Raw genomic sequence first — 10452 nt, forward strand, 5'->3', positions numbered from 1 at the left:
AGCTGAGGCACCATTGTAGATGATGGCTGCGCAACTTATGCAGCTGCATACACATGCAATCCAACATATAGATGACATCTGATATTCCTGCTCCATTTGCATGCAATGCGGGTGCAATTTTGTGTTCAATGCAGCAGCAGCAACATAAATTTTTAAAAAGTAAAAAAAAAAAATCCCCTAAGTGCGGTATATTCAGATCTGTTACTAGAACGCCAATTGCGGTTTCCACTGTATAAAGGCAAAGAGCTATTACAGCAGCCTCCCACACACTGGCACCCCCACAGAATGCATGCTAATTTGCTGTCACTTTAGACAGCTGAATGACTGAACAGCCGGCTCGGCGGGCAGTGCTGGTATGTTTAACTCTTTTTGGTCAGCAGGATGTGAACGGAATAAATATCATCTCCTGAGGCGATTTATCTCACTCTTGCGCTTACAGAGAGAATGATTAATTAATAAGGCGACACGAGAGAACACACTATATTCTCAGCCCACCGTACAGACTTGGAATGGATTCTCCTAGTTTCCTCAAGGTCTCTCCGACCTCACCGCAAAGTCAGATTATTCCCGCTGGTAATGTGAGGCGGTGTAATTAAACACGACGTTAAAGTGGGCTTGATTCAATAACAACCTTTACATTAATTTATCTCAGCTCCTCAGGGGGGGGGATATCTGCTTTCATGATGTTATAATCAGGATGTGAATGATAAGGCCTCGGAGAGGGACATGGCCGGTCGGAGAAGAAAAGAGATGTACAATTAACTTGGCTTTATTGACAATCATTTTCCGCAAACCCAAATCACTGAGGTAAAAATTATAAACAGTTCTCATGTAGTCCCAGGCGTTCAGCTCTTTCTCTTTGCCTGAGCGTCCAGCATATCCTTTGCTTCATTAATCTTGGCTGCAAGGTACGGAGATCCACCTACAAGGAAAGACACCGGTTACAGTGGCACCAGAGATGCAAATACAGGGCGATGACAAACAGAAGCTCCACACACTGGGGGGGAATTCAATTAGGAGTGATGTTCCCAATCCCTGAGAGTAATGTTGCACTTACAGTACTGCTGTTTTCACAGATTTACATTGTCAGCCCGATAGAGCTGCTGGCCAAAGCCCTGAATTCCAACACCGACATTTACACTGTCGCATCACTCACTCGCCCCCTTCATGTGCACAGGGAAAGTTAATTTAATACCCCCTATAGGCCAAGATCAGCTTGTACAGAAAGAGAACAGATTATCCAGAGGAAAAAAAAAAAAAAAAAGTGTTGTTTTGACCCCAATATTTGAAAACGTTAATATATGCCGTTAAACATGCCCGGTTCTGCATTTAATAGAATTTGTTTTTGAAATGACAAAATTTGCCACCATTTAATAAATCTAATATAAGGGCTGAAAGGAATGGGAGCAATAAAGAGGTTCAGTGAAGCACCTTAAAATAGGTTTTAAAACCAACTTTCACAAAAAAAAAAAAAAAAAAAAAAAAAAAAAAAAAAAAAAAAAAAATATATATATATATATATATATATATATATATATATATATATATATATATATATATATATATATATATATATATATATATATATATATATACATACATACATACATACATACACACACACACACACACACACACACACACACACACACACACACACAGGGAATTACATTGGCTTCCATTATGCTAGGACAGGACTCCTCAAACTCGGTCCTCAGGACCCCGCACAGTTCATGTTTTCCAGGTCACTTGACAGGTGCATTCATTATTCATTGACACATTTTACAAGAGCCACAGGTGGAGCTAATTATTTCACTTGTGATTCTGTGAGGAGACCTGCAAGACATGCACTGTGTGGGGTCCTGAAGACTGAGTTTGAGAACCTAGGAGGTTTATGCCAATTGGATTGGATTTGAACCTACATAGGATCTAGAGGGTTTTATACAGATATGTGTCAGGAGACAAGGAGCAGTACTTACCTTTGTCTGGGTGGTTCAGCAGCATAATCTGTCTGTGAGCATCTCTGATCTTGATTTTGTTGGCAGTTGGGCTACAAGGAAAACAGCTTTGTTTAAATGAACTGCAGGTCAGTTTACTACACCGCACAGAACAAGAAAGGACGATTGGTTCATTGTAATGCACCGGACTCCGCAGCCCAGTTTTAGGCTTTTGGGGAGGCTAATATAATAGAGGGTATCACAGAAGAGGCTGGGATAACAGAAAGTATCAGGGAAGGGGCTGGGATAACAGAGGGGTCTTGCGGGAGGATGAAGGATTCCCGATTTGCTATAATGTTAAGAAGTAATAGGGGAAGGAAGGGAGGAGTGGAGAACCCTTTATGTAACTTGCGATTACATTTATTTTGCAAATGGATAATAAACACTGTTTTGCTTTGACAGGAATAAGCACCACACAGTACATTCGCAGATGTCATTACAAGGGATACAGAAAATAAATAGCTCAACCATTTGTCCCCTCTTGCAATTACCATGTGACGTCACAGGCGAGAAATCCATGGATGGCTCAATACACAGTCATTTGTTTAGGGATAATTACTGCAGGACATGCAGAAACCCATTAGGCTGCATTGATCCTGAAATCCCTCAGTTCCCAAATGTTCATTAAACAGGCTGCAGCCTACTGTAAGGCAGAACTGGTGACTATTTACCACCCTGGCTGTGAGCTGGGAACACTAAACAACTACTACATAATCTTATACTAATTCTAATCAGCTGCTCTATAATGGGGACTACACATGGGGCAATGTAAGGGCATTTTCTAAGTGATCTGACTACAGTAGATCGCTTAGAAAATGCAACTGAAAATGCTTATGGAGGGTAAGAGCAGTGGAGTCGCAGTTTGACTGACAGGAAGCCGGTGTTTGGGGGGTGGTAACCTGTAATTTCCTGGGTGTGTCAAAAAATACAGGTGCGCCCAAGCGTTTTAAGGGTGGGTCTCTGACATCAGCGCCGGCCTCATTCATAAAGCGAGATATTTTCTATTATCAAATAAGTGTGTCTTGATGAACAGCGTCAGAGGTTTTCTGAAGTCACTCCAGCAGCGCAGTGTATAATTCTCCCGTTTTGTAAACTCCTCTATTCACGTTGATCAGAGAGCTTGAGGGAAGTCCAGCACCTCCGCAGGTGCCAGGCAAGCCCCCCAACAGTGCGTTCCAACACATTAGTGTCGGCAACCATTGAATGATTTCTCTCCCCTTTGGCCGCATTCGAGGGGTACCGAGGGAATTCGGCAGCAGGTAGGGGGTGGGGAAGCGTTCGGCTGGGCAGCATTAAGGGGCTTGCTAGGCAGTGGACGACTAACTGCCTAGCAAACCAACTTGAATCTAAGGATAGCCATTGACCATCGATGATTCAAAATCATCGATGGTTTATGGCCGATGTCGAATACTTTTGCCATCGATGGGGGAGAACCAGATGGTTTCCCTCCATCGATGGAACAGCAAAACGATGCCAAGTGCCGGGATATGGAGCATTGCTTCGCCCCCAACACCCACGAAGCCCCTCCCCCATGTTTTGATTGGCCCACAGGCCAATCAATCAAATACAATGGATGACCATCGATATGTAAAAATATCGATGGTCATCCATTGCAGTTTAGCACTATCGATGGCCAGCTGCAGAATTGCCATCGATGGCCATCCCTACTTGAATCACCCCCATTATACTGTGATATCACTGAGATCCGGGGACAATGAGAATTGATTGTCAAGGTATTTACTCCACCAAACTTTGTTGCATTGGTGACTTTGGATCATAAAATAAACCCAACTTGCCAGTTTCTTTAAGCCAGGGATGGGGAACCTTCGGCCTTCCAGCTGTTGTGGAACTACACATCCCAGCATGCCCTGCAACAGTTGCCACATAGCTAAACTGTAAGGTACTTGCTTCTTAGCACAGCGCCCGTCGGGTCCCATCGCATACCCTAACTTAAGGTATGCGATGGGACCCGACCCACCCGATTTAAGGGTTTTAAAGACCTTTCCTTACAATTTTAAAATCGGTCGCATCGCATGCCATTATAATGGCATGCGATGCGACCGATGCGATGGACCCGATTTTACATAGTACCCAATGTTAAATGCCCCCCATACCCGATTTTTTATTGTATACCCACCTTGATGGGTAATTAGTATGTGAAATGCCGCCCCATTGTTAACGCCACGATCAACACCAACCCGAAGCGTGGTGAGCGGCGGCGGTACGCGTCTTCCGACCTTTTCATACCCCCACTATCCACGTCGGCGTGGAGTTGATTTTATATAGTGTGGCGAGCGCAGTGAGGGGACGCGGAATACATGTGAAGTAACGCTTTGGGCTCGGTGGCTCGCCACACTATATAAAATCAACTCCACGCCGACGTGGATAGTGGGGGTATGAAAAGGTCGGAGGACGCGTACCGCCGCCCCTCGCGGGCTCGATGCGCTCAACATGCTTCAGGTTGCTGTTGATCATGGCGTTAACAATGGGGGGGGGCATTTGACATAGTAATTACCCATCAATATGGGGTCTAGGGGGCATTTACCATTGGGTCCAATGTAAAATCGGGTCTCAGGGACCATTTAACATTGGGTCCAATGTAAAAAATCGGGTGCGATGCGACCGATTTTTCCGACCCGATGTCATACAATTCAAATTGGTGGCGTCGTACTAGGAAACAAGTACCAACTGTAACAAGGCATGCTGGGATGTGTAGTTCCACAACAGCTGGAGGGCCAAAGGTTCCCCATCCCTGCTCTAAGCAAACACTTACAGCTCATGCGTTTAGTGACACATTGAACACGTGGTAACGGTGTTGAGTTGCACAGGCAGGAATGGCCTTCGTCAGTGAGCACAGAACAGTAATGGATGTGAATGTGAGATGCGGCTTACCTGACACCTAGTATTAGTGCTGCTTCCCTTTTCGTCATCTTGGGTTCAAATCCCCCTTTATAATAGCCAGCGAATGCCTGGGAAGATACAAAGGAAACATTTCTATCTAATGTAACAGGTGCTGTGGCACTCAGGGACTCATTTGATACTGGCTATTTCTTAGTACGGGATCAATGACCCCCCAACCACAATCCAGGGAAATCATTAACAACATGGAGGGTCAAGTTTGGGAATATGTTTCCTGCCAGAACTAGTTCAAAACACAGCGATTCTTGTGTTAATAAAACATAATGTATACATCTGACTTACTTAATGTACTTAGCCATTCTACCAATATAACCACTAGGAGCAGCCCGTGTAGATACCCACAATGGATTCATTTTACTAGGCTGCGCTTTTCTCAGACGCTGCATCTTCAGTGGTTTTGGTCGCAGGACTAAAGGCCCCACACACTAGTCTGAGTTGTCTGAAGAGCAAGTCGGACCTAATATCCCTTGAACTCTCCCGGCAGATCCCAGGCAGTCCCTCATATGATTTTGCACTTGATGTGCCAAGTGATTTATCGCATGTCAAAATAGCACTGAAGGATTCCCGGGAAGCTGCCGGGGAAATCAGATGCGATACATTGGATAATGAACTCCCGGCACACACAACATGGAGGTGAGCGGGGCTGCGCTGCCTGTGGAAACTGTGGCAGACATAGCCAGCGTGTTGGTGTATAGAAGCCCTTACCATCGGCATATGCTTAAAAGCGGAGGAATTGCAGACACCGGAACCCGCCACGGTACTCCTGCCACTCAGTGATATATCACCAGGAACATCTTAAGGACTCTGTGTGAGTAAATTCCACCTCAAGCAATACCATGCTTCAACTCCAACTGGAGGACTAATAGCAAAATCATCTGTGTCTGGGAATCACTCACAAGAGCCCAGCTTCACTGGCTAAGTTACCCCGGGTGGTATAATATTATATTATCAATCTTAGGTTTTTATTGCTTAGTTTTTTCATTATGCTTCTTTTTATATTTTTTAGCTATTTGTGTTTGTGATATCTGCATGCAACTATTAATATTGTCTTTAAATTGTCGTAATAAATACTATTTCTATTAATTGTTTCCTGTGTATACACTGAGCGCCTGACGGTACTACTTTATCTCTTTTTACTTCTGGAGGGAGGCATCCCTCCACCGTAGTGGCCGCTGGTGTACAATGCCCACAACAGCTATCCCTAGCGCTCTTGACATATTTGTCCAAGCAATACATCGGATGCAGCCATGATGTGCACAGAAGCACCGGGCCGCACATCTGATCCAACATCAAACACATGTAACTTGGCCGATTTTAACCCGATTTCTCAGGCCGACCCATCAGATTCAGAAGAAATCAGTTAAAATTGCATACGTGCAAGGCCAGCTTTAAAGGGGCAATAATACCAAATATAGTAAACCTGATATGGTCGCTTTAATCATTTAGGGTTACTCTGAAAAGCACTGCTTACTAAATTTACCACTATGGTGTTTTATCATCATTTAGCTTCCTAAAAATTACTGGGCTACAGTCATTGTGTAGTGAATAAGATGCATTTAATAATAAATTTAATAAAATTAATAATAATAAAAAAACAATGCTAGAAGATTGTCATGTGACATGGCTTGCCAAGAGAGGCTGTTTGGCGTGACTCCAGATAAGTTGTATGAGGACATCTCTATGGGCCAGATTTACTAAGCTTAAAAAGTGATAAAAGAGAGAGTGATAACCCACCAGCCAATCAGCTGCAACTTGCCATGTCGCAGGCTGTGTTTGAAAAATGATAGGTAAGAGAAGATTGGTCGGTGGTTTATTACTCTCCATTTTATCACTTTTCAAGGCTTAGTACTATGTAACAAAGCATGTTAGTAAGGAGAGGATCTTTCTTACCGACTTCGGCAGAGTCTGGAAGGCTTGCTTCACCTGAGGCTCCAGGTGCTTAAAGGTTTTCAAAGCATAACGGCCTAAGACAGAAAACACATCACAGATCACTGCAAACTGCGGGTTTCTTGTAGCTGTAGTGCACGTTCCATGTGAGGGTTTTACATGTGATGAAGTGATAAAGTGTTTTTATCACCGGCCAATCAGCACCTACCTGCCATTTTTCAAACCAAGCCTGTAACTTCACAGTTAGGAGCTGATTGGCTGTTGATGAAAACCAGACACTTTATCACTTCACCGAGCTTAATAAATCTGCCCTTGTATCTTCTGCTACTTATTTCTACATTCCACATTTTAGGACCAAACATCTTTGTATGCAAAGCTTTGTACATAAGGGACACCTAGTATTGACATTGCAATTATTAACATATAAATAAAAAAAGGTTGATAGAAATGATCGTCTGGCACAAAGGGGGTGATTCTGGTTGGCTTAATCGATATGCGGCAAATTTGCTGCTTACCGAGCCTTCTAACATTGCCCACCGTTCCAATGCACATCCCCGCTGCTTTGTGAATGGATGTTTTGCATAAACATCCATTTGTTGGGTAGCGTGCGGGGGGCAAAATCATTCAATGATCGCCGACCAGCGAATGATTTTTCTCCTGCTCGCAAGTCAGTCTGGGCCGACTTAGGCTTGCGGCATCCGGTACAAGAATGGGGCAGGCGGCTCACGTCCTGCAGTGTCAGCCGCCCTACACTGCCAGGCAGCTGCCCGCCTGCGTTTGCATAGGGACGCCCAGCTTTTTCCTGGGTGCACCCAGCGGTTTCATGAGTATGCCCAGGAAACGCTGGGCATTCACATGTGCACTCCCCCTGTCCGTCGCCGCCACCCCCCCCCCCCATGTAGGCGCCATGTCGACTATACAAGCTACGATTGCACAGAAACTCTGCACATGTGCCTATGTGAATAGGTGCATGTGCGATGCTAAAACATCGGTCCCCGGTGCGAACACGCTGGGGACCGAGTGAATAAAAATGAGGGCCAAAGTGCTTCTGTATTAAAACATGCCGTTTGATACCAATATAAACTTTTGTCATGAAATATGAGTATTAGAAGAGCCTGCCACTGCCTCTACAATGCTGGATCCATGGAGTACTTCTGATGGTAGATAGACGGTAGACCATGAAAATGACTATTACCTACCTGCAAATCCAGCTACGGCGATGGTCAAGCCAGCGGCTATCAATGTACTTGCCTACAAAGAAAATAAGAGAGGACACTTCAATGCATAAAGGAATAATTATGTGAATATAAAAACAATGAAATGCTACATCAATCAGGATGCATCGATTCCAAACCTTAATATATAACAAGCAATATGTAACTAAAACCCACTAGGTTCGACATCACTTGTATCGGACAGTATATTAAATATGATACAAAGGTAGAGAAGCAGAAACTGACAGGAGATGGTATCTGTAAGCTGTTTGTTACAGTGATTAGTAAGTTCTGATCTACATGAATAAAACGGTTTAAGGCTAAATTGAGGTTACAATGTTAAATGTTGTCATTTTATAGTTATATATTTACTGAACCACAAAATAAATATTTGCGAAATGCGCATTACGATAGAAAAATATAAGCAAATGTATGATTTAATATATTACGACAGTGCAGGATATTCTCCAATATTGGTTTTGTTAATGGGGAGAGTGCACAGCTCTTTAGTCTATACATCTGTTGCTCAAGACGTTTTCAGGAGAATTTTGATATTTCTAAGAAAAAATATGTTGGAAAAAGATCATATAAGACCCGGTTTGATATTTCACTTTGACTTCTTGCTACATAATTTCCATTGGAATACAAGTTCCCATAACTTATAAAATTGTGGATTTTATTAATAGCTTATGAAATTCATTTTTTATAGGAATAATATACATTTAAATATGTGGCCCTAATTCCAATATTCTACTTGCAGTATGAGACAATGCCCTGCTGCCTAGGTCAGAATTAGGACACTTTGGCTCACAAGCTGGTGAGGAAGTATAAGCCACTGCCAGCTGAAGATACCATGCCAAACCTCCAAGGCGGTGCCCGACCAAGGCCGACTCTAGACAGGTGGTGCCCGACCCTGAAGGATTTCTCTTAAACCCGACAACAATGGCGGGCCCCTGACCAACAGAATGCCCCTGATTTTAACAGGCATGTGGCATCCCCAGACCGATTCTAAAAGGTAGTCCTTTACTATGTAAACAACAGAACCTGACAGAGTCTGAGGAGCACCCCCTGATGGGAAGTTGCCGACACTGAAGACTCCATCCCATCACCCTAACCAACTCAGACGGGCATCCCCTCACGAGACCGACAGAGAGGCACCCCTTGAACGACTCCGTCGGGCATCCCGTCAACCTAAACGACTGTCGGAAATCCCGTCAACCTAAACGACTCCGATGAGCACCCCGTCAACCTAAACGACTCCGTCGGCCACCCCGTCAACCTAAACGACTCCGTCGGCCACCCAGTCAACCTAAACGACTCCGTCGGCCACCCAGTCAACCTAAACGACTCCGTCGGCCACCCAGTCAACCTAAACGACTCCGTCGGCCACCCAGTCAACCTAAACGACTCCGTCGGGCACCCAGTCAACCTAAACGACTCCGTCGGGCACCCCGACAACCTAAACGAGTCCGTCGGGCACCCCGACAACCTAAACGACTCCGTCGGGCACCCCGACAACCTAAACGACTCCGTCGGGCACCCCGACAACCTAAACGACTCCGTCGGGCACCCCGACAACCTAAACGACTCCGTCGGGCATCCCTTCAACCTAAACGACTCCAATGAGCACCCCGTCAACCTAAACGACTCCGTCGGCCACCCAGTCAACCTAAACGACTCCGTCAGCCACCCAGTCAACCTAAATGACTTCAGAACTCTGAAGGGCTCACTTAACAGTCTGCCATTAGAAGGCCCCTGAACTGACTACAATGACCGGTCCCTGATTCTAACAGACGACCCGGACTGCGGTGACAGGACAGACATCAGTTGAAGGTCATGTGACATTTTCAAGGCGGCACCTCCGTCCCAAGCACTCACCATGCCGACAGGCACTAACAACAGCGCTGTAGTGCGTGAGTCACATAGCCGGGGCAGAGGCGCCGACACCGGGACACTATCCCAGTCTCCGAACCGGGGTTAAACGTGCTGTCCTAACCGGGTGACGAAACTTCCGCCAGTACTGAACTGCAGCTCCGCCCACTGCATCCGCCAGAAAGTGCTGCAAGTTAGATTGGTCCGTGTGAATTTTCTGATTGGCTGATCTGGCTTTTGTAGACCGTAACTTTATTGTTTCGGGACAGACGGACAATTGTATGTGACTTCTTGTACTACCTGGGTAAGGGGGGAACCTGGAACTTGGAAGGAACACACGTGTTCTTTGACATTCACAAATACACGTGTTCTTTGACATTGTATAGCTGAAATCTTAGTACAATACATAGTAAGCGCGAATTTATTAGATTGCTCTGAATTCCATTCAGACACATGGTGCCCCAATTCCTGTTATTATTTATAAGTGGAATAGCCATTAAATAAGGATGGACATCTGCCATTGAATCTTTCGATGTGATGGTCACTGACCATCGCTTCAAAAA

The 10452-nt window shown here is 44.8% G+C and overlaps 1 protein-coding gene across 1 annotated transcript; it reads right to left on the bottom strand.

The window, feature by feature from the left end:
• Positions 1-753: 753 nt before the first annotated feature.
• On the bottom strand, positions 754-10067 carry DNAJC19 (DnaJ heat shock protein family (Hsp40) member C19). Its single transcript, XM_083186870.1, has 6 exons — positions 9896-10067; positions 8003-8054; positions 6807-6880; positions 4890-4966; positions 1980-2050; positions 754-922 (listed from the first exon to the last, which is right to left on the bottom strand). Exons 1-6 carry the CDS (start codon positions 9896-9898, stop codon positions 846-848), a joined length of 354 nt encoding a protein of 117 aa, XP_083042996.1. The 5' UTR covers positions 9899-10067; the 3' UTR covers positions 754-845.
• Between the last annotated feature and the right edge of the window lie 385 nt (positions 10068-10452).

Source organism: Crinia signifera, chromosome 5, assembly GCF_055691185.1.
Source record: "Crinia signifera chromosome 5, ASM5569118v1, whole genome shotgun sequence".
NCBI lineage: Eukaryota > Metazoa > Chordata > Amphibia > Anura > Myobatrachidae > Crinia > Crinia signifera.

Bases quoted from the DNA above. Each gene is read 5' to 3' on its own strand.
- DNAJC19 (XM_083186870.1), bottom strand. The intron at 4,967-6,806 runs GTAAGAAAGATC...GTATCTTCCCAG, and splicing joins TCCAGACTCTGCCGAAGTCG to GCATTCGCTGGCTATTATAA. The intron at 923-1,979 runs GTAAGTACTGCT...CTTTCCTTGTAG, and splicing joins GCTGAACCACCCAGACAAAG to GTGGATCTCCGTACCTTGCA.